The following is a 25,094-nucleotide window of genomic DNA, read 5'->3' on the forward strand; positions in this document are numbered from 1 at the left end:
ACTGTGTGGAGAATAGATTTGAAGAGGACAAGACTAGTGGCAGAGAGACCAGTCAGTAGACTGTTTTAGCAATGCAGATAAGGAATAATGGGAGACTTGGTACAACCATTAAAAGGCTGGAAAAATTGGAAGACTCAAAAATATTTGGGAGAGGAACATTTGGCAGCACTTAGTAGTTGATTTGATATGGCATATGAGTAGCAGTCAAAGATGAGTCCCAGGCTTGTAGGTTGTGACAAGATATATAGTGATACTGTTAGTTAATAAATAATAAAGGAAAAATAGCTCATTCAGAAGAGGCAGTGATAATGCCACTTTAGTCCTCTTAAGTTTGAGGGTACCTATAGGATAGCCAAATTAGAATGTTTGCAATGCAATAGACTATAGCAGTATAGAAATATTTGAGTCATTGGTACATAAGTAGCTGAAATCATGTGAGTGGAATAGCCTATCTGGGAAAAGATTGTGTAAAGTAGTGATTTATTTAACTTTTTTTTTTTGAAGGACAGAGTAGATTTACTCTTGGTGGATTATGTGGTTTGAGAAATCATTTTTTGTATGAAAGGTTTTGTTTGGAAAAAATTTTTGTCACATTTATGATACGAACTATAGAAATCAAAGAATTAGAAAATCTTTGGGATATATGTAGAAAATATGAGATGCATTGGGGCTTAGAACACCATCATTTAAGGGGCACCTGGGAAAGCATCAGGAACAACATGAAGGATGCAAGCTAAATGGAGAGAACCAAGTGAGTACAAGGTCAGCAGTGCCAAGGGATAGCTTTAAGGGTGGCGGTGAGTTCAAATAAGATAAAGACTGAAAAGGGTCTTTAGAATTTGATATTGAGAATAGCATTGGTCTTTTTGTTGAGATTAAGGCATCTTGATGCAGATCTCAGAATAGCAGAGTGATGATGTGGACTGTTGGGTGCAGTGGGAAGTAAAGAAGTATATAGATTACTATCCTAAGAGGTTTGAGTGAAGATGAGAGAGGAAATACTGAACATTCTTATTAAACCTGTTAAAAAACTATTTAAGGCTGGGCACAGTGGCTCATGCGTATAATCTCAGCACTGTGGGAGGCTGAGGTGGGAGGATCACTTGAGCCCGGGAGTTCAAGACCTGCATAGGCAGTGTTTAGTGAGACCTTGTCTCTACATTAAAAAATAAAATAAATTAGCCAGGAGTGGTGGCAAACACCTATAGTCCCAGCTACTTTAGAGGCTGAGGGGGGAGAATCACTTGAGCGTGGGGAGATTGAGGCTACAGTGACCCATGTTCACACCACTGCACTTCAGCCTGGGTAACCGAGCAAGACTGTCTCCAAAGAAGAAAAAAAAATTAGAAAGTTTTTGAAATTGTGAGCTAGTCTTTTTTTTTGTTGATCGCTGCATTTTAAATATTTAATAGGAAAAAAGCAACATGGAAATAGATATGACATACCAACTAAAAGTTACACAACAGAGCCTAGAACAAGAAGAAGCTGAACATAAGGCCACAAAGGCACGACTAGCAGATAAAAATAAGATCTATGAATCCATTGAAGAAGCTAAATCAGAAGCCATGAAAGGTATGCATTTTTTTAAAGAGTTTTCCAGAGCATTTTCCTAAGAATTGATTCTGTGTTTAGCTCTTTGGTTTTGAAACATATTCATTTACATTTCATTGTCAAATATTGGGAACTGGAGGGAAAGAAACTATTAGGGAAGCTTTACATAGATATGATATTATTTTTCCTTTGTATCATTACAATAATCATTTCTAAGAAAGTAAGACCCAAACACAGAATTACTTGATCAGATTTTTAGATCAGAGAGAAATTAATATTTCTCAATATTATATACCTGGTAATATCTGTACCGCTCTTCATACCTGTATCAGTAATAACAAGGTATATCCAGAGCTTCACACTCTATAATCTGTTACTATTGATACAGGTAATTCTTGTAACACAATAATTTTGTATTATAAAATTCTTGGCCAGTTTATGCAAGGTAAGGATTTAAAAGTAACAGGTGGTCTAACTAGAATATAAGTTCACTGAGTATTTTGATCTCTAACGTGATGAAGATAATAGCCAGATTTGGTCAGGCCATATAATACTAATAGATAACAAAGTTAACCTTTCCATAAACTAGCCTTTTTCCTGGAATTGTCTTAGGATAATTTCTTTTCCAAATTGTTTATAATTATAATAACTGAAATTCCAAAGAAAATCAGTACTTTAAGATATTCTTGTGAAAGTCTTAATACTCTTGAACAGAAATTTCTTTTCACATTGAAGCATAACATTTATGAAATAACTTAGAAAAAATAGCCTTTTAATTATTGCATGTAATTAAAATGATAGATTTTCTTTACTAAATCAGGATGATAAGAAATGAAATGAGTACTTTATTTAGAAAAATCTAATTGTAAGGGAGAAATTTACTGGGCCATATTTCCTTGTCTGTGGCCTAGAAGACAGAGTTGAATTATTTTCATTGAGGTATAATTTACATGGAATAATAAAATATAAACATTTTTGACATTTTGTAATATATTCACAAAACTACTGCTCAAAACAAGATAAAGAATATATCAGGCTGGGCATGGTGGCTCACACCTGTAATTCTGGCACTTTGGGAGGCTAAGGTGGGAGGGTATCTTGAGCCCAGGAGTTTGAGACCACCCTGGGCAACATAACAAGACCCGATCTCTACAAAAAATATAAAAATTAGCTGGGTGTAGTAATGTGCGTCTGTAGTCCAAGCCACTCGGGAGACTGATGCAGAAACATTGCATGAGCCCAGAAGTTCAGGGCTGCAGTGAGCCATGATTGTATCACTGTACTCCCGCCTGGGTAACAGAGTAAAACTCCATCTCAGAGAAAAAAAAAAAAGTATTTTCATTACCTCAGTGATCCCTCTTTCTATTCTCAATGCATTAGGTGATTGGTTTTTTTTATTTAGGACATTTGTTTAGTGGTTGTTTTCTGAACTGATAAAAATGAACCAACTCAGTATTAACTACATTTTTTTCAATTATAACGCTAATGTAAGATACACGATGACTTCCATATTTTACACATGAGTACACAAAACTGTTAAATACCATAGATGGTATTCAAATCTGAGGCTAAAGCCTTTGGTCCTTCTGTTGCATGTCATTGCCTCCTTGGATTAAGAACATGGCTTACCAAATAATTATTAGCTATGTGACCTTGTCTAGTTAAACTTTCTGTGTCTTGTTTCCTGTAAAGGGACGATTATAGTATTGTTATGTTGTTGTGAAAATCAAGTGCAGTAAAACATTTAAAGTGTTTAGAAATACTTGACTATTATTAATACTACAAGAGGAGTGTTTCATTTTTCCTCACTTTTGAAGACTATTCATTAAACACTATATATTCACAGATTTAATTTTTCCCTACTATAACTTTATAATAGATGATAATTAGATGTTGAACATTAGTTATGAAAAAGCAGAGGAGCCTTAATTGTATGTGAATTGAAGTACTAATCAATAAATATATCAAGATAATCCTTTAACTTTGATGACTTACATTTAACACTGAAATCACTTGAAACTTTGCCTCCTGATAAGTAAAATAGATTAAAAGTTTATTGTAAATAATTTAGAAAATACAGGAAAGTATAAAGAAAAAAAGCAAAGATTACTTATAATCCTATGAGTTAGGATACTATTTTGTAAATTTTCTCCATTTCCTATACTATTTTGCTTTGCTTAAAAAAAAAGAAAAAAGACATTAAGAACCTTTCCTTAGATCATTAAAAATTCTTCTTAAATAATAAGCACTTACCAAATGCTTGCCTTTTGACAGGCAGCATTTAAGTGGTAAACATGTGTTAACTAAAATCTTCACAACCTCCCTAGGAAGGTAACTGCTGTTATCCCTATTCTAGAGATAAGGAAACAGATCCAGAGAGGTGAATCACTTGCCCAAACAGTGTTAGACCCAGGGTTTAAGCTGAGAAAGTTTGGTTCCAGAGTCCTGTCCTTTACCACCACCCTCAAACATAATTTTCAACACCTGCATAATAATGCGTTAATATGAAAAGAGCTATGGAAATCATAGAATCTATCTGGATTGTTTTAAGGTAAAAATAGTAACACGAAGAGACATAGAATAGCAGTAAAATAAAAGAAGTCTTTATTTAAAAGATGTAAGCATCTTGTGGAATGTAAATAAAGGCAGAATTTTCTTGCTTCCATTAGAATAGATGTAATATTATAGAGTGTGATACATTTTTATGCCCTGTGAAACTCCTAATTTTCAAGTATGAAATTCTTGACATTTCAAATATATTTGGAGGAGTAGTGAAAATATTAGATTGAAAATTAAGGCCAGGCTTAGTGGCTCACGCTTGTAATTCCAGCACTTTGGGTGGCTGAGGTGGGTGGATTGCTTGAGGCCAGAAGTTTGAGACCAGCCTAGCCAACATGGTGAAACCCCATCTCTACTAAAAATACAAAACTTAGCTGGGTGTGGTGGTGCACACCTGTGATCCAAGTTCTGTCTGGAGGCTGAGACATGAGAATTGCTTGAATCCAGAAGGTTACAAAGAGCCGAGATGGCACCAATGCACTCTAGCCTGGGCAACAGAGTGAGACCGTCTCAAAAAATAATAATAATAATAAAATATAAGGCAGAATCATTTACCATCTGTATTAGTATGGTGTCATATATTTAATGTGCTTTTATTTATAAATTTATGATTAAAATATTAAATTGAAAATCAATACAAATATAAGGCAGCATTTATAATTTTTGATAGCACTGTCATATATTTCATATGCTTCTTTTATTTGTAAATTTGTGATTATGTCCATTTTTATTGAACTAGAAATGGAGAAGAAGCTCCTGGAGGAAAGAACTTTAAAACAGAAAGTGGAGAACCTATTGCTAGAAGCTGAGAAAAGATGTTCTATATTAGACTGTGACCTCAAACAGTCACAGCAGAAAATAAATGAGCTCCTTAAACAGAAAGATGTGCTAAATGAGGATGTAAGTATTAAGGGTACTAATGATTCATAATAAACGAATTTATAAATAAGAATTTAGGGTTATGAAGGTCTAATGATGGTTTCATAATTTTAAAGTTTTTCTTATAGTAGTCTACAACCTGTTGGTTTAACTAAATTTTGATGATATACTAAATGAATCATAATTTAAACATTTTTAAAGTTACATTTATCTTAAAGATTATATTTTATTTAAAAAATACATTTATAACATTATTAAAAATACAAAAAAACATCTGTGTTACATCACCATATTTTATACCAGCTTCAGTGATGAGATAAATAGAAATAATGTACTTATGTACCAAGTACACAATTTATTTCTTAGGTTAGAAACCTGACATTAAAAATAGAGCAAGAAACTCAGAAGCGCTGCCTTACACAAAATGACCTGAAGATGCAAACACAGCAGGTTAACACACTAAAAATGTCAGAAAAGCAGTTAAAGCAAGAGAATAACCACCTCCTGGAAATGAAAATGAACTTGGAAAAACAAAATGCTGAACTTCGAAAGTAAGTTAATTGAGACATTTTAATTTGCCAGTTATCCATGTATAAGTTAATTTTGGTGTATCTGTGTACTTTCTTTTGAGCATTTTACTTTGTTGACCATGTTTTCTCTTTCTTTCTGTACAAGTAATGTGTTGTCACTGTTGTCCTTCAAGATTTTATTTGTTTCCCTGCTGCTACCTAATTACGATGTGATGATAGAAGAATTGTTGGTGATGAGGCAGAAGAAAATATCGGGAATCTTCACACCATGTTTTAGATTCCTCCTCAGGGCTGTTTCTCAAGCTTATTGTCCATGTGCCTGTTGTTTGTTTCTTAAGTGTCTTAGACTTAGAAATGTTTGACTTAAATAAATACCTTGTAAATTTTTAGTCATGTCATAGGAAATACTTTGGTGCTCTACTTGATTTACTTAAAAAATTGAGAACATATTGTTAAAATCCTTTAAAAATATTATAGGCACAGTGGTGCACATCTGTAGTCCCAGCTACTTGGGTAGCTGGGACAGGAGGATCACTTGAGGCCAAGTGAGATTGCTTTGTGCTGTGATCACACCTGTGAATAGCCACTACACTCCATCCTGGGCACATAAAAAGAACCCAACTATAAAAAAGCATATATACTGTATATATAAAATATACAGTATATATGCTATTAAAGTTTTCCCATTTATTCTATTAGTAGGAGAATTACTTTTCCTAATCATGACCAAAGGTCATATTGGATCCCAGTTATTTGATGAAAGACAGTGTGGTAGAGTGGAAAGAACAAAGGCTTTGGATCCAGACAGACTGAGGTGTGAATATCAGTTCTGTAACTTACTAGCTAACCAACATTGGGCCAATGATTTAATTTCTCTAAGCCTTTTATTACACTTTTGTGAAAGGGGGCAGTAATAGATTCCTTTTTAGGGATGTTGTAAAGGATAACAATGGTTTATTTAAATCATCCGGCATATGATAAGTGGAAGGGACTATTACTGCTAGATCTGTTACTGTTACAACTACTACTGATTTATCCTCATTGTAATTGTCTGTTTTATGCATACCTGTGACAGGTCATGATACTATCTAAGAAAGGATGCTCAAAATATTCAAGTACACTTTGTTCTTTTTGCTGATCTATATGTTGCCAGGGTAAGCCTAGACCTAAACTTAATGAGATTTAAACTTTTTTTTTTTTTTTTGAGACGGAGTTTCGCTCTTGTTACCCAGGCTGGAGTGCAATGGCGCGATCTCGGCTCACTGCAACCTCTGCCTCCTGGGTTCAGGCAATTCTCCTGCCTCAGCCTCCTGAGTAGCTGGGATTACAGGCACGCACCACCATGCCCAGCTGATTTTTTGTATTTTTAGTAGAGATGGGGTTTTCACCATGTTGACCAGCATGGTCTCGATCTCTTGACCTCGTGATCCACCCGCCTCGGCCTCCCAAAGTGCTGGGATTACAGGCATGAGCGTCCGACCGAGATGTAAACTTTTAGAATTGGAACAGTAGTCAGATATCTTTGTGTTGTTTTTTTCTTTTCTTTTCATTAGCTTTATTTTTCTCTCTCATTTCACAAATATATGTGAGGTTGAGTTTTCTGTACATTTTATTTTGTTTTTTGCTTGTTTTTAAATTGTATCATACACATTGTATTGTTCTTCAGTTTGCTTTATTCCTCCTTGGTTTTGGTTTGGGATAACTAATTTTTATGTTTTTAAAATAAGGCCAAAATGTAATGTGCCATTTCAACCCAGCTTCTTAAATGGGTTGTTGGGCTTGCTTTTTATGTATTGTATTTATTATTTTATTCCTTTATTGAAGATTAACATAATACAGAAAAAGTACACAAATATTAAGTGTAGAGCTGAGTGAATTTTTACAAAGTATATAAATCCGTGCAGCCACCATCCATGTTTAGATCTAAAGCCAGCACTTCTTACCTCTTCAGAAGCCCCTCCCAGGCATTCTTCACTCCCTGCTAACATGACCAGATTTTAGGTGCTCTTTGGATTCTTCCACTTGGTTGGCATGAAGGACTGATCACAGTGTCTGTATGTGAATCTCTGATTCAATGTTGATTTAGTATAACACTGGTCTCAGAACCCCTTTATACTCTTAAAAATTATCAAGGGTTCCAAGTGAGTTTTTGTTTACATTTGTTGTATCTAATGATACGTATTGTGTTAGAAATTAAAACTGAGAAAACTTTAAAACATGGAACACACAAACACATATTAACCATCAGAGTGATGACACATTTGTAAGTCATGTGGCCTCAGGAAAAAAGTCCACATGTGCATAACAAGGGAATGAGAGTAATAAAAAGCCATGGTACTCACTATTATGAAAATGATTTGACCTCATGGGTTCTGTGAAAGAACCTCAGGGATTCCCAGGGTTTCCCCCAGACCATACTTTGAGAGTTGCTGGTTTAAAATGTGTGTAAGTTATTTAAACCTTTGATTCAATGTCCTCACAGAGAACGTCAGGATGCAGATGGCCAAATGAAGGAGCTCCAGGATCAGCTCGAAGCAGAACAGTATTTCTCAGTAAGTTCAGACACATTCATTTGCAAATAGCAAACAGAGTTTTGGATGGGATGTTTTATTTATACCATACAACTCATATAAAAAGATCAACTGGGTAAAAGAATGTAGGTAGTTTGAGAGAAATGTATTATCATTGCTAGAAAAATAGTTCCAAGCGCATACCATATTGATGAAGCTGATTAACAGCATTGTTTTTTGAGAAAGAATATATTTTCATAATGCAAGAAATAAAATAAAATTATCATTTTAATAGTTGTGCTTTTTGAGATCAGTTTTTAAAATATGAAGTAGAAACTCCCTTCTGTTTTATTGATTTGAGCCAACATTTTTTGTCTAAATTCTTAATGTTTTTCCTTGCCTCCTCATTCATTTTACCTATCTATGCTATTAAATAAGAAATAGCACTATGATATTCAGTTGAAAATCATGCTTCTTAATTATTAGCTGAACTTGTATTTGTTAATCACCGGTTGATGACTAGAAAATAAGAAAGTTAATATTCATTTGCTCAGGGAGTTAACAGTAAGAAAATATTCTTATGTGTTCTCCTTTTTGTCTGGATAGCTTTTGAATGTAGAAGTAATATTTCTGATTATGATACACATTTCTGTTGTATTTTGCTATTTAGACCCTCTATAAAACACAAGTTAGGGAGCTTAAAGAAGAATGTGAAGAAAAGACCAAACTTGGGAAAGAATTACAGCAGAAGAAACAGGAATTACAGGATGAACGGTAAGTATGAGACCCTTGTCTCTTTGTTCATAGCGGTATACTTTGCTCCTAGAATAATGCCTGGTAGTCACCAAATAAAAAATTGTTGATGAAGTGAATTAGAGAAAAACTTTTACTTCATAGTGAAAACTGAACCATTAAAATAACATACTGCTAAAATGTAGGGACTCCTTGGCTGCCCAACTGGAGATCACCTTGACCAAAGCAGATTCTGAGCAACTGGCTCGTTCAATTGCTGAAGAACAATATTCTGATTTGGAAAAAGAGAAGATCATGAAAGAGCTGGAGATCAAAGAGATGATGGCTAGACACAAACAGGAACTTACTGAAAAAGATGCTACAATTGCATCTGTAAGTAAAATTCTTGGTGCTTTTTTGGATTATAATCAAATTGCTATATCTTAAATCTATGACATACTAAGTGTCATAGATCTAAATGAAAAGTTATATATGCTGACTACAAGATTTTTAATCTAGTTAACCATCAGCTTCTCAGTGTTGTTTGGCAGAGGAGCTTACTGAAAAACTACTTCCAGTGACTTCACCTGTTGATGAATTCAAAGTTAAAGAACCAAAGTGAAAGGGAAAATAACAAAGGTAGAAAACAATTTAAGTCTTTTTTTTTTTCTTTTTAAACAGAGCTTAGTTCAGAAGAATCTTGAAACTACCATGAAAACAGTTCTATTCAGGTTGAAAAAATTGCAATAAAAATTTCAGAGAGAAGTCAAATATCAAGTAGATAGCTTTACCCTATCAGTTAGCCAGACCGATTGAAATGCTGCAGTAATTAAAAAGTGTGGTATTAGAACAGGGATATTCAATCCTGTTCAGTGGAAATGAAAAGGGAGGCCAGAGGGATTTCTGCATATACCGGAACTTGGTATATATGATGGTAGTGCCAGTATACAATTCACTGGGAAAGGACACATTTCATAAATGGTTTTGGAATAACTGTATTTTTATGTGGAAAGGAAAAAAATTAAATCCCCACCACACACAAAAGTAAATTCTAGCTATCTTAAAGACTAACTGTAAAAAATAAAAATTTTAAGCTATTAGAACAGAATCTAAAAGTTAACGTATGACAGCATAAATAAATGACAGAAAGGAAATATTTGTAATATGTTTATTAAACAAGGGATTTGTCTCTAGAGTATATGTAGGATTTCTGCAATTCAGTAAGAAAGGATTAAACAGTTTGGAAGAAAACTTAACTAAAAGGGAAAACCTAAATATACAAGCACATACTTAACCTCACTGTTGTTCAAGAAAATCCTTTGTAAAACAACTTTGAAATAGCATTTCATACCCATCACATTAGCAGAAATCCAGTAGCTGACAATTTTAAGTGTCTGAAGAATGTCTAGAAGAAGATGCTATTCTTATTCACTATGGGGAAGTGTAAATTTAGTATGGCATAGTACAGTTAAGTAGTATGACATTTCAAGTAATTTTTAGGTATTCATATAATGCAGTCCAAAGAAAGTCCACACTAAGATAAATACACTATAGAAACTCAGGCACAATGTGTATAGCAGCATAAATACATTAGCAGAAACTCAAATGTCCATGAATGAATGAATGGATACATTAAATGTGATAGAAGATGGAACTATTATGTCAGTTAAAATGAATTAGTTAGGTCTTTATTTGTATCAGCAATTTAATGCTTTAATATGCTGTTGAGTGAAAACAATTACAGAAAGATAAATACAGTAAGATTGAAACTCACAGCCTGGCATGGTGGCTCATGCCTGTCATTGCAGCATTTTGGGAGTCCAAGGTGGGAGGATTGCTTGAGCTCCAGGAATTTGAGGCCAGCCTGGGCAACAGTGTAAGACCCTGTTTCTACCGAAAAAACACACATTTTAGCCAGGTGTGGTGATTCATGCCTGTAGTCCCAGCTAAGCTACTCCTGGGGGCTGAAGTGGGAGGATCCTTTGAGCCTTGGAGGCTGAAGCAACAATGAGTGGTGATTGCACCATTGTGCTCCACCCTGGGCAACAGAGCTTGAGACCTGGTTTCCAAAAAGAGAGAAAAAGGAAAATCACATAAAGGCACACTGTTTTGTTTCATGTGTATGTAATGAAATATAATCATGGGTCGAAAGGGGAAACACATAATTTATAATAAAACTTCCTTCAGGCCAATAAAACTTTACTCATGCCTGTAAGTAATCCCAGCAATGTAAGAGGCCTAGGCAGGCGACCACTTGAGGCCAGGAGTTTGAGACCGGCCTGACCAACATAGTGAAACCCTATCTTACTAAAAATACAAAAATTAGCCAGGTGTGGTGGGACATGCCTGTAATCCCAGCTACCCAGGAGGCTGAGGCATGAGAATCTCTTGAACCCGGGAGGCAGAGGTTTCAGTGAGCTGAGATCACACCACTGCACTCCAGCCTGGTGCGAGACTCTGTCTCAAAATAAAAAACAAACCCAATGACTTCCTTCAGGAAAGAAAAATAGGAATAGAATTTGAAAGGAATACCAAAGGCTGTCAACGTCTTCAGTAAAAGTTAATTTTCCAAATGGTGTTCTATAAGAAATATTATAGTTTTTAAATTTGCTTATTCTGCATGGTTGGAATGCAGGACTTTGAATTTCCTTTTTTATTTGCTTTCCTCATTTTAAAAACTGCTAAGGATTTATGAGAGAAGGGCAAATTTTGGCTTCCTAGTGTACATGTGAAGTCTGTTATAGTTAGCAAAGTTTTCATCAAGGGTGAAGTTTGGTAAGGTAGTGCAAGGGCAAGAAGTATAGAGATGAATGTATTTAGAAAAGTAAGAGATTTAGGCTGGACGTGGTGGCTGACACCTGTAATCCCAACACTTTGGGAAGCCAAGGCGGACAGATCACCTGTGAGGTCAGGCGTTCGAGACCAGCCTGGCCAACTGGGCGAAACCCTGTCTCTCCTGAAAATACAAATATTAGCCAGGCATGGTGGCACATGCCTGTAGTCCCAGCTACTCGGGAGGCTGAGGCAGGAGAATCACTTGAACCCAGGAGACAGAGGTTGCAGTGAGCCAAGAGAGCTGAGATCGCGCCACTGCATTCCTGCCAGGGTGACAGAGTGAGACTCTGACTCAAAAAAAAAAGAAAGAAAAGAAAAGAGTAAGAGGTTTAACAATATTCTAGGATATTTCCCATTTGAATCATTGTTTTATAACATAAATTGTGTAAATTGGGATGTGATTATTTTTTCCTCTTTCATTTCTTAGCTTGAGGAAACTAATAGGACACTAACTAGTGATGTTGCCAATCTTGCGAATGAGAAAGAAGAATTAAATAACAAATTGAAAGATGTTCAAGAGCGTATGTATTAACAAAGAATGTTTATTTTTAATACACCTTACGTTTATCAGCTGCCATAATTATCAATGTAATTTTAACTTTTTTTCCATGTTTCAGAGCTGTCAAGATTGAAAGATGAAGAAATAAGTGCAGCAGCTATTAAAGCACAGTTTGAGAAACAACTGTTAACAGAAAGAACACTAAAAACTCAAGTATGTATGATAAAACCTAAATACGATTTTGAATTTCGTCTCAATTTATCTCTTTTATATTTTACTTCTAGGCATTACAAATTGGTAGAGTAGTCATCAAATGTACCAGTTCTTGTGAAGTCACAATTATCTGGTTTTTGCCAGGTTGGGATAAGTTAGATTTGATTAATACTGTTCAATTCTGCCTACTAAAATTTTTCTTAATTTTTCCTTTTGGAATCACATTCTCTTTCAGTTTATCATTGTAATTTAGTATGTTTTTCTGCTTTTAAGAACTGTTGGGATTGACCATTTACTGACAACCTGAAAAGGGTCAGTTAGTTCATTCTCTGCCAACTCCTGCAGTTGCATATGTACTGCATGAACATGTGGGACACTAGGTGCCCTTCACTGTTGGTGGACATAGGATATTTTATTAATATGATGCCATTGCAAAATGTTCTTCGTCCCAAATAAATGAAGAAAGGTCTGCCTATTAAGGTCTCTCTTAGAACTAAAAAGTCGAAATGGTAGAAAGCAACATCAGATCAATTCTATAAATACATATTTTTTAATCTATAAATATTTTAAATTATAATTCTCAGAAGACACAAGTAAAAATCTAATGGAGCATTGCATGGAGAAGCATAATGAGTAGTAAAGAAGGTGTATTATTTGAATAATGTAGAAAGTGTTTCTTTGTAGCCCTGTGTGTAGGGAAGGAGAGTATTTGAGATTGTTTAACTTGTTGCTATTGAGGAGATACTGAGAAACCATAAATGTAATTTATTTTATTTATGTATTATACTTACTTTTACATTTTTAAGGCTGTGAATAAGTTGGCTGAGATCATGAATAGAAAAGAACCTGTCAAACGTGGTAATGATACAGATGTGCGGAGAAAAGAGAAGGAGAATAGAAAGCTACATATGGAACTTAAATCTGAACGTGAGAAACTGACCCAGCAGATGATCAAGTATCAGAAAGAACTGAATGAAATGCAGGCTGTAAGAATACTTTTTGGGCTCTATACTGAAGACTTCCTTTCGAGAAGTAGAATTATTTTCATGTCTGTATTTTACTGGTTATAGACCATATCTATTATTTAATAATTGTTATAGAACCAAGAAGCAAAATGTTGAGGTACGTCACATCCAATTAACTAATGGTAATTAAATTTCTTACAGCAAATAGCTGAAGAGAGCCAGATTCGAATTGAACTGCAGATGACATTGGACAGTAAAGACAGTGACATTGAGCAGCTTCGGTCACAACTCCAAGCCTTGCATATTGGTCTGGATAGTTCCAGTATAGGCAGCGGACCAGGGGATGCTGAGGCAGATGATGGGTTTCCAGGTATGGATTTGCTTTCAGCCCTAATATTTGTCTTAAATATAAATCAGTTGATTGTGTTAAGTCTTGTGACTGACTGCTCTGAAGGAAAAATGTTTGTAATTTCTTTAAGGGAAAACCTATTCCTTGGAGTAAGGATTCAAGTAACATTTCAATCTTATTTTATTTATTGATTTTTTTATCAAAGTTTTTCATAAATATACAAAAGAAAAGCTCTACATGTCTAGTTTTTAAATTATTATATTAGCTCTATTTTTAAGCTTTCATTTCATTTTCTCTTCTTTCTGCATTCTTACTTTTATGTTGGGTGTTTAGTTCATATCACTCAGTCACACACTATGGAATCCATGTCATTCACCTACCAACGTTCCTCTACTTCTCTCAATATTGCCACTAAGCCTTCCAGTTCTCACATGCTCCTTGACTCTGATTCTGACTCAGAAGAAGAATCTTTGCCTTACTTACCCATTTCATCGGAACCTAATGGTACAGGTGATATCCTGAAAATCTTTTCATCTTTGGGGTTTTTCCCACTACCCTTAATTTTAGTCCTTTTGAAAATTTTTTTTTATGTAACATTAATAACCACTAACTCTAACATGTTGTTGTAGACTCAGTTAAAAATAAACTGCTGCATGAATAAAGAATTTGTTTTTAAGGTGTTTTCTCATGGCATTGCTATTATAATTGTTAGATGCCAACTTGCAAGAAATGGAGTAGTATATCATATTGCTTAAGAGTGCATGGTTTCACTGCTTGTTTTAGCCATGTTCAACCACGAAGAAATTCTTTCTGAAGTTTCATAACAAGAATGGTGGTACAGAAAAAGTACTTGGACTGATTCAGAGGATATGCTTAGGGTTTTACTGAGTACTTACCGACATCGTCCTAGGCATATATCCTTCATAAGAAACATGAAAGAATTTGGCCCGATTGTTACCATGAAAGAGATTATAGTTTAAATGAAGAAACCAGAGAGTTGCTTCATTCAGAGTCAAAGAGGCAGCCATGTGTGATCTTTCAAGACTGCAGTTTCCTCATCTAAATTAGGGGAATAATTCCTGTTCTGTGTGGTTTTTGTGGGGATTAAAGAAAATTTATGTAAAGCATCCAGCACAGCTGATATATAAATGTTAAATAAATGATAGCTACTTTTACTATGAGAATAACTTCCCCAAATGCTATTTCACTTACTTATTTCATTAAAAAGCATTGGTCAAATGTCATTAAAACAAATTCCAAGGATTCGTACACATTTCTTAGTTGAATTAGAATGCTACTGATCTCGGTATTTTGGAATTCAGAATCTTTTGGTTATTGTGCTGCTTATTAACCAAATTTTATCTAAAATTTACATAATTGGCCAGGTGCAGTGGCTCACACCTGTAATCCTAGCACTTTGGGAGACTGAGGAGGACAGATTACCTGAGATCAGGAGTTTGAGACTAGCCTGGCCAACATGGTGAAACACCATCCCTACTAGAAATACAAAAAGTAGCCAGGTGTGATGGTATGTGCCTGTAATCCCAGATACCTGGGAGGCCAAGGCAGGAGAATCACTGGAACCCGGGATGCAGAGGCTGCAGTGAGCTGAGATTATGCCACTACACCCCAGCATGGGTGACAGAGTGAGACTCCATCTCAAAAATAATAATAATAATAAAATTTACATTATTTTATTATAGTTATTCTAAAAGCCCATTTTCTCTGAACATGTAATTATTAAAAATATTTCCTCCTTGAAAATGTGTACTATATTGCTCTCTTCCAAAGGAAAAATAAAGGAGTCTAAGGCAGGTGTACCAGTGAGAATAGAGTTGCTGCTGCTGCCTCTTCTTTTTTTCCTCGGCAACTTTTCTCCTGAATTTTACAAATGCATGAATTTAATTGATGGAATATTTGACTTTATAAAAGTATAGAATACCTGTTTCCAATATGATATAACCTGGCTTTTGTTTTGTATTGCATAACTTTTTACTACTGATCCTGTACTATTACTGTATCCTAGATAATATATAGTGATAAATTCTAAAGGATATATTTTGTTTTGTAAATTTAATATTAAATGTTATTAAGTTCATTGTTATCAAAGGAGAATTGTTATCTTTATCCTCATATATTGTGCTTATTTGTAGAATCAAGATTAGAAGGATGGCTTTCATTGCCTGTACGAAACAACACTAAGAAATTTGGATGGGTTAAAAAGGTAATTGATACTTTGGAATATGAGTCTTTGTTTTTGTTTTAACTCCAGTAATTTGGCTTTTGTAGTTGTAGGCTATGCATGACTGGTACTTTCGGACACAGAACTTATTTATACTTTAGGATTTGAAATGATATGATTTTATTTATCTTTGTAAAAAAATTTTTGTCCTCATATCTTGTTAATAGTAAGACAGGTTTTATTGTAAGGAAATTGTAAGCCTATTGATTTTGATACTTTTGTTGTTTTGGTGGGAAAAGAACTCTGAATATGGTAAGAAAAAAAAGACATTTCTTTTCCTCTCTTACTATGATTATTGATGTTATTATATTTATTTTTGATAAGGTAACTAATGATATTGGATCCCAAAGCTAACTAAGTCCAAAAAATATTTGATTTTATTTCTCTCCACAATTTGCTTATTTAAAATATCTAGTAATATAAACAAAATTTATAGTTACTTTAAGGAAGACTTTCCTAAAAATATATTAAGTACTTTTTAGTTAGTATTTTATGATTTTTATTGGTAATACAGAATTTATTTTCAAAGAAAATCAATAAATAAGATATTTAAAAACTTGAATTATTGATTTCTTTTCTCCCTGTTTTAACAGTATGTGATTGTAAGCAGTAAGAAGATTCTTTTCTATGACAGTGAACAAGATAAAGAGCAATCTAATCCTTACATGGTTTTAGATATAGAGTAAGTGTTTTTATTAGAATATTTAGAAACCATATCTTATCTTTTAAAGTATGATAAGAGTAACAATTAATGCAATTTATTAGTCACAGTATAGCTTATAGTGTAGCTCCTACTATACTGTTGTTAAATTTTCCTGTGATTGCTTCATACAGATGAAAGTCTGGGATACAGGGTTAGCTAAAACATCTTTATTTCATGGGTCTTTGTTATTTTTTTAAACTAATTAGAAAATTTCTGACATAGAGGCTTCTAAAAATCTTAAATAATTATAGAATTAATAGAACAAAATATTCTGTGAATTTCTAACATGGGTCAAAGTAGTCAGTGTTTAACTTCTGACATAAGTATAGAATAATTAATATATAATTTGATCCTTGGGTGATATGTTATTCTTTTATTCAAAATTTTTTATAGCAAGTTATTTCATGTCCGACCAGTTACACAGACAGATGTATATAGAGCAGATGCTAAAGAAATTCCAAGGATCTTCCAGGTAAACATAGTTTTGTTTATATTTGATTGGTTGGCATTGTTTTGTTTTTTTCACATTTAGAAGTTCTCATATGATGTGACATATTAAATCTCTTCATTCTTTGACCCTCTTCAGGTTACCTTTCTGTTTCAGCCCCATTTAATGATGGTTTGTCCCTTTGTGACTTTTGTGCTTAATTCTGTTTGGGAACGTCTTCGTTCCTGTCTCCATTTTACTTGTTAAAGCTTGTAGTGTTGTTTGTATCATGTTTCTGGTCTTTGCTATATTTTTTTTGTTTAAGGCTGGTTATGACTTTTATTAAGCATGAACTTTTTCCCTTCTGTTTTTGTTTTATTCTCAGCTCTCTAGAAATTATGAAGGTAAATTCTGTACCTCATAGCCCTTTTACCTCCAATTTAAAGTGAGGCCACATTCTTTTCTACTTCATTTGAAAATTAGTCAGACCAACAATGAGTTATTGAGTTCCTTCTGTGTAAGAGCCATTATGCTTGGTGTACTGTGTGAAAGTTGGCCCCGTGTTTATCATGTTTATTTGGGGTATAATACACATCCTTTCCTCTTTGTTTTCTCCCCCAACTCTCCAAATACAGAACTTTTAAAATGAAGCTGTACTTATAGCCGTTACACAGTTTTCTGTTAAGCATTACAAAACACCAATTAGCATAATTGCTACATTTCTTCAAGTGATTGTTTTGAACAGTCCCTCCCAGAAAAACTTTCTAACACCTATGAAGTGCCCATTTACGTTTTGCTGACCTATTCTCATAGTGCTGCTAAAGCATGGGTGTTATAAAGAAAATAAGGAGGCAGCATTTGAACAGGAGAGTTCTTTTGAAATGCGAACCAGTGACTGTCTGATGGCTTTTCCTACATAAGCTCTTGATTAAGCAGAATATGCTTAAGTTTGAACTTCAAATACATTTTCTTCTCTTTGAATAATTTAGGCTAATTTTATTTTACTTACACTATCAGAAGTGTTACTATGTAAAAAATAACATATTTGGAAATCATTTGTTGTTCTTTTGGCATTCATAGATTCTGTATGCCAATGAAGGAGAAAGTAAGAAGGAACAAGAATTTCCAGTGGAGCCAGTTGGAGAAAAATCGAATTATATTTGCCACAAGGGACATGAGTTTATTCCTACTCTTTATCATTTCCCAACCAACTGTGAGGCTTGTATGAAGCCCCTATGGCACATGTTTAAGCCTCCTCCTGCTTTGGAGTGCCGCCGTTGCCATATTAAGTGTCATAAAGATCACATGGACAGAAAGGAGGAGATTATAGCACCTTGCAAAGGTAAATGGTAAATTACTCGCTTCATCAATATTGGTTATGTTCAGATCATTTTAAGCACCTTAATTTTCTTCTCAAAATTTTCTTTACAGTGTATTATGATATTTCAACGGCAAAGAATCTGTTATTACTAGCAAATTCTACAGAAGAGCAGCAGAAGTGGGTTAGTCGGTTGGTGAAAAAGATACCTAAAAAGCCCCCAGCTCCAGACCCTTTTGCACGATCATCTCCTAGAACTTCAATGAAGATACAGCAAAACCAGTCTATTAGACGTCCAAGTCGACAGCTTGCCCCAAACAAACCTAGGTAATAAACTAAAATGTGGTAAAAAATTGAAAGTACTAAAATATTTTGTTATTTATATTCAAACTGCAAATTTTCTTAATTAGTTTTCCTTTACTTGGTATTTTAGTGAACCATGGAATACCAAATGTTTGGAACTGTTTTAATATGCATGTCATATTCAATTCAGATGAAAGTAATGTAAATTTATTTACTAAATCACACACAGTAAATCAACCAAATATCTTTAAAGATTTTTGTCGTGTAAAACAAAAAAAAAAAACCAAAAAAAAATATTTTTATTGTGTTTATTTGTACAGTAAATCCTCACTTAACATTGTCCATAGGTTCTTAGAATCTGCAACTTTAAGCAAAACAGTGTACAGCAGGTCCTCGAATTAAGTTGTTTCCTTCAAAGTTGTTTTGTTAAAACCTTGATGAGAAAAAAAACGGTTTTGTGATGCTTTATTTAGCTTAAAGCCGCACTTTTCAAGAACCTGTCGATGATGTCAAGTGAGGACTTACTGTATAATGATACTATTTTCAGCTTTTATAAGCACTAATTTAATGACTTAAAAGATAGAATTAACATTGTACACAAACCTCACACTGTCAAGTGCACACACTGTGTTTCATATTACAAGCTTTTATTATGTTAGGTGACTTGGGAGGCAGGTCTAAAATCAGCTTAAGATTTAAATCAAATCTATAAATTTAAAACAGTAACTTGAGTGTGATTTTAACAGCAACATAGACAAGCTTTAACAATGCAAATATTCACTAATGGGTAAAGTGGCCATTCCTTGGAACTGAGGTAGAGTTAGGAAAATGGAGTAAAGTCAGGGATGGTCATTATGCACGAAAACATTTTGATGGACCCATTTTCAGATAGCTTCGTGAAAGTCCTTTAGTTAAATATCTTGATTCACGATAGCCATTTCTTGGCTTACTAACAACTTAAGCATTTATAAACATTGCTAGCTATCTATTGAACATGAAATGAACACAAGAATTTGGTTAGCTAAAGGAAAAAGCATATACTTTGATCAGGTATGTAATTTCAGGTATCCTTTTTGTTACCTAACACGGGACCTTCAGTATATGAATATTGATGTGCATTGGCTGTATGGTCAGAAATTTTATTCTAACCACAAACATCTTATATGAAACTATCTTGAAACTAATCTCTCAAGGAAACAATTTAGAATAACAAAGGTATAATTGGTGTTTCAGCAGTGAAAATGTTGAATATTTTGTGTGAGGTATGATAAAACTAAACAAAATTAGTGATTATTGATAGAAATTAAGCTAAAGAAACTCAGAACTCACACTGAAGGCCATTTCATGTGCCTTCTGTAAAACATCTGAAAATTAAATTCCTATTATTAATATTGTAGAACTATTAATACTTAAATGGTATTTTAATGCCTTATAGTATATAGTGATTTCAGTTTCCAAAGTACTTCTCTATGTATTCTTTTCTCTCATTTAATTTCTTATATATTATCTCATTTGCTCTTTAAAATGGTCCTGTGGAATAGAATAGGTACTGTTATCTTTGTTTTTGATTAAGATTCCAGAAGGGGTTTGTTTAGATCTAGAACTATAACAACTCCAAATATCCTTTTGATTTTTTTTCTTTTGTGCTATTTGACACATTAATGATTTCGTTATATATAGTAACATATATGGAATTAGTTTATGAGGCATGCTCCCAATTATGTAACAGTACTTAAAAATAACTTCTTTTTCCAGTCTAAATCAGCATTGTGGTCTATTGGAAAGTACATTTACTTTCGATTTTTGTTACTTCTTTTTTTTTAATTTAACTTCTGGCCTTGCCCTTTGAATCATTCTTCATTGATTTTTATTTTTTTAATACATTTTGTGGGGTTTTCTTTTTTGTTTTTTTTTTGTTTTGTTTTGTTTTTTTTTGAGATGGAGCCTCAGTCTGTCAACCTGGCTGGAGTGCAGTGGCACAATCTCGGCTCACTGCAGCCTCTGCCTCCCAGGTTCAAGCGTTTCTCCTGCCTCAGCCTCCCAGAGTAGTTGGGACCACATACATGCACCATGACACCTGGCTAATTTTTGTTGGTTTGTTTTGTTTTGTAGAGATGGGGGTCTCCCTATGTTGCTCCAACTTCTGGCCTTAAGCAATCCTTCCACCTTGGCCTCCCAAAGTGCTGGGGTCACAAGCATGAGCCTCCATGCTTGGCTAGCATTCCATTTTGAATGTCACGTTTTAAGAGTCACGTATACAAATGGAAGAGTCACGTATATAGATGAGAATAACAGAGGCTGCAGTATGTCATTTGAAAATATGTAGCAAGTGAAGGAACTGAGGATATTTTGTTTTTTAAAGAAATTATTTGAAAGTGTGGGAGATCATAAATGGCACTAAAGAGTTAAAGACCTTTTCCTTGGAAGATGTATTAGAAGAAGAACCAGTCAGAGAGGCAAATTGTAATCTCATTGAGTAGCATGGTTCTAGGGAGGAATCAAGACTCAGGCTGGATGGCTTTTAACATTCTACTGGACTAAAGCACATTCACAAATGGGTGAAACTAGTAAAGGATCATCCAAGAAAACAGAGGCCCAGAATTGCTGGTATATCTCAGCAGTGATCTAATATCTAGCTCTTCATTTGAGTTTGTTTAATGTTAGTCTTAGCATTAGTCAGTCTAGCTTTAGCTGAAGTAATTTGACATGTTATCCTTCTTAAAACAAAGTTTGGCTTTGTTAGATATGTCAAATATATATTTGAGTGTATGTTTGCTAGATACATCAAATATATAGTGAACCCATAAATGTTCACTTAACCATTTTTTAGTAACTTTTCCTCAGTGTCTTTCTTTATGGTCTGCACCATTACATCTTTTCTTTTTGTTGTTGTTTGTTTGTGAAATGGAGTCTTGCTCTGTCACCCAGCTGGAATGCAGTGGCATTATCTTGGTTCACCACAACCTCCACCTCCTGGGTTCAAGCAGTTCTCCTGTCTCAGCCTTCCGAGTAGCTGGGATTACAGACACTTACCACCACACCCAGCTAATTTTTGCATTTTTAGTAGAGACAGGGTTTCACCGTGCTGGCCAGGCTGGTCTCAAACTCTGGACCTCAGGTGATCCCCCTGCCTTGCCTTCCCAAAGTGCTGGGATTACAGATGTGAGCCACTGTGCCTGGCCTCATTACATCTTTTCTTTAGCTTGACAGTCCTGATTCTGATTCTCCTCTTAACTCTGTTTTCAGCACTTCCTTTTTTCTGTAGCGGTGAAGTTTATTAAAGTGATAGATAAGTGTTAGCTATTATGATACTAATTTATCCTCAGAAACACCCTGTGAGGTAGCTATTAATATATCTCCATTTAACAGATGAAGAAACTAAGGCACAGAAAGATTCTGTCCCCAAGGTCACACAGCTAATAAGTGGCAGAGCCATGACTTTAGATCCAGATATTACTTGGAACTGAAGTAGTAACTGCCTCATGGTGATAAGAGTAGAACTTAATTAATTGACAGTTCATAAAAATAATGTGTAGAAATGCTATTCTACAGGAATGTTTTCTTGGTACTTTTGAATGAAAATTAAAATGCCATGCTGGAAAAGTAGGAAATTTGTGAATAAAATGCTAATTTTTGATGAAGACAATTTGGGGATTGTTTCAATGCAAGACAAAAATACATCAGTCTGGCTAGAGGGCATTTCTCTTTAATTTTCTTTTAAAGATCTTTTTTTTTTTTTTAAAAAAAGGAGTATTTAACGCATGAAGAAAAGTATAAAGCAAAAATGCAACAAATGGTCATTTATCAAGTTTTAAGAAGTAAAACATGGCAGCACAGTGAAAACTTCAGGGAGGAGGTAGCTATTGTGCCATTGTTATCTTATCTTTGTTCTTACCATTTCTAAATGGTAGAAAGTTAACAAACTACTTGGGAAAATAATGAAGTTATAAACAATTTGAAGTGTCAAAAATAAATCCATAGATGAAGTAGTAAAAATAGATGAATATATACCTGATCTTGAATTGGAGAAGAAGTTCCAAAGAATAAAAGAAAACAAAGAAGATCAACTATCCCAAAATTAAGGCCTTGTAAATTTTAAAAACACCATGTATTTACAGAATACATAAGAAAGATGAGTTGGTATCTTCACATATGAAAAGTTCTTATAAATCATTGAGAAAAAAGATTGCCTTATCCCCATACAAAATTAGGAGGAGCATGCAGGCATCATTACGGAAATAGCTGTTAAATGTAAAAAAGTGATCAGCCTGATTACAGTAGTTACCGTTTATCTCAAGGTAGATATAGTCCAAGACTCCCAGTGGATGCCTGAAACCGCAAATAGTACTGGACCTACACATGCCATTTTAAAAAAATCTGATGGTGATGAACAGGCGTGGATATGCTGGACAAAGGGATGACTCACATCCCAGGCAGGACGGAGTGGGATGGCATAAGATTTCATCACGCGCTTCAGAATGTTGTGCAGTTTAAAACTTCTAAATGGTTTTGAAGTTTTCCATTCAATGTTTTAAGACTGTGGTTCACCACTGGTAACTGGAAACCATGGAAAGTGAAAACAAGGATATGGAGGAACTACTATATTAAACAAAGAAATTAACATTAAATTAAAACTGTAACATAAAACCTTTTTTCACCTGCCAGATGGCAAGGGTTAAGAAACTTAGCAAGATGAAGAAATGGGCACTCGTGTGGACTGCTGGTGGAACTCCAAATTAAATGCAGCCTTTCTGAAGCATCTTTGACAATAAGTTTCACAGGCCTGAACTATATCCCTGTCGATCAGTTAATGGTGTAGACAGTCAAGCAAACAGGCAATTACAGTGCTATGTAAAATGCTGTTTATAATAGAGGCATGAACAGAGCACTGGGGGAGACAGAGGGAAGCATGGAGAATGCTGCTTAAGGACATTACGCAAGATCTCAAACAATGGACGATGGATAATTTTACAGGCAAGCAAATAGGGGAAAGTCAGTTCCAGGCAAAATACCATGTGCAGAGGTATGAAGTCATCAGAATTACTTGTGTATTTGTAATTTTGTGTTGGACTGGGGTTGGGAGAAGGCAAGGGCAGGGAGTGGTAAAAGATGATGTGACCCTGGAGAGAAAGTCTGAGCCCAACTGAAAAGCTCCATGTACCCTGTGCTCAGGAGTTTTGATTTTTTTCTATGAGTAGAAGTCTTTGAATAAGGGATCGGTATGTTCAGGCTTAATAAGATCCTGAAGTGAGTACTTGACAATGAAAATGAAGAAAATAAACCTGGATTCAGAAAGATTTCTTCCGCTGAAATAACCAGAATTAGATGACTGACTTGAAGGCGATGTGGGAGAGGGTGTAAGGGAAGTCTTGTCATGCACTGCACTCGTATCTAGCGACTGGACTTTTAAATTTGAGATTGTGACCCTGGAACACACTTCAAAGGTTTTGAAGGATATACAGTGCAGCTTTCTCCTAACGTATGCTAAGCCTGAAGCTTGGATACCCTGGAAGATCTGCTGATCTCAGTCTCCCAAGCAATAGAGCCGAAAACATAGCTAGAAATTACGTTATTTGTAAGTCTAGAAAAATGAGTGTATGTCAGATTGTGATATGTGTTGAGTAAGTAATTATATCTGTTCATGTGTTTTCTCAAATATTGTATGTTCAGCACATTTTAAAAGAGTAATTTGAGTCACTGTGTTTACTTTTTAGAGGAATCATCCATTAGCCTATTCTGTCAGTGTTTCTCAAAGTTAACCAGCTGTTATCAGAAATCACCTCAGGTTCTTTAGTTGAAAATGCAAATATTTGGGCCCCTCTTCATTCATATCCAAATCTCTTGGAATGAGACCTGGGAATATGCCTTATAAATAGCAGTAGGTAAATCATATAAAGTTTAAGAACCAATGACATAGTGATAGGTGAGACTTTGGGGACCAGACGAGTTCCTTGGCACAAATTGATTCATGAACACCACAGTTATAAAAATGAAAAGTTACTCCTATCTTTAAAAACAAAGATGATAGCAATATTAGTTTAGCTTACTGGCTTAGAAAAGACCACATATATCCCAACTCTAAGTCCAATTTAGCCAGGATGAGTTGCTAATACTACTTGTATACCTGTAGCTTTTCCCTTGTCCCTAGTTTTTCATATGCAGGACAAAGCTCTTGTTGACACATTGAGCAGACAGGGTCCTGCTGGAATTCAGAAAGCTGCTTTCTTACTATATTACCTCCCTTTACCCCACAGTTTTTGGTGCTATGATGAAAAAATGTGAGCTGACATTCCCTTCACTTTGGTGAGGGGAACATTGACAATGGTGCTTTCATAATTCTCAATTCAAACTGGGCATCGGGGTGGTTACATGTTTATCTGGGGTATGGGAGTGAGGAGGGAGAAGCAGATTGTTTCTTATCATCCCAAATATGAACTCTGTCTTCCGATCTCTGGAAAGTGTACTTGGCCAATGTGATT

General features: G+C 34.7%; 1 protein-coding gene across 10 annotated transcripts in view; it reads left to right on the forward strand.

The window, feature by feature from the left end:
- Positions 1-25,094, forward strand: part of ROCK2 (Rho associated coiled-coil containing protein kinase 2) — a 151,841-nt gene that overhangs the window by 121,597 nt on the left and 5,150 nt on the right. For 6 of the 10 annotated variants that reach the window (XM_032294113.1, XM_032294116.1, XM_032294119.1 and 3 more), the window contains 16 exons: positions 1,413-1,572; positions 4,850-5,010; positions 5,356-5,540; positions 8,002-8,071; positions 8,700-8,803; positions 8,968-9,154; positions 12,024-12,117; positions 12,214-12,308; positions 13,115-13,294; positions 13,475-13,643; positions 13,956-14,132; positions 15,776-15,846; positions 16,458-16,546; positions 16,961-17,039; positions 18,075-18,336; positions 18,426-18,639. In XM_032294113.1, the coding sequence (XP_032150004.1) occupies positions 1,413-1,572; positions 4,850-5,010; positions 5,356-5,540; positions 8,002-8,071; positions 8,700-8,803; positions 8,968-9,154; positions 12,024-12,117; positions 12,214-12,308; positions 13,115-13,294; positions 13,475-13,643; positions 13,956-14,132; positions 15,776-15,846; positions 16,458-16,546; positions 16,961-17,039; positions 18,075-18,336; positions 18,426-18,639 (2,297 nt within the window). The remainder of the gene's footprint in view (positions 1-1,412; positions 1,573-4,849; positions 5,011-5,355; positions 5,541-8,001; positions 8,072-8,699; positions 8,804-8,967; positions 9,155-12,023; positions 12,118-12,213; positions 12,309-13,114; positions 13,295-13,474; positions 13,644-13,955; positions 14,133-15,775; positions 15,847-16,457; positions 16,547-16,960; positions 17,040-18,074; positions 18,337-18,425; positions 18,640-25,094) is intronic. The other 4 variants (XM_032294122.1, XM_032294121.1, XM_032294118.1 and 1 more) reach the window with 2 other exon arrangements.

This window comes from Sapajus apella, unplaced genomic scaffold, assembly GCF_009761245.1.
Source record: "Sapajus apella isolate SASKATOON/1434 unplaced genomic scaffold, GSC_monkey_1.0 scaffold31, whole genome shotgun sequence".
Classification (NCBI taxonomy): domain Eukaryota; kingdom Metazoa; phylum Chordata; class Mammalia; order Primates; family Cebidae; genus Sapajus; species Sapajus apella.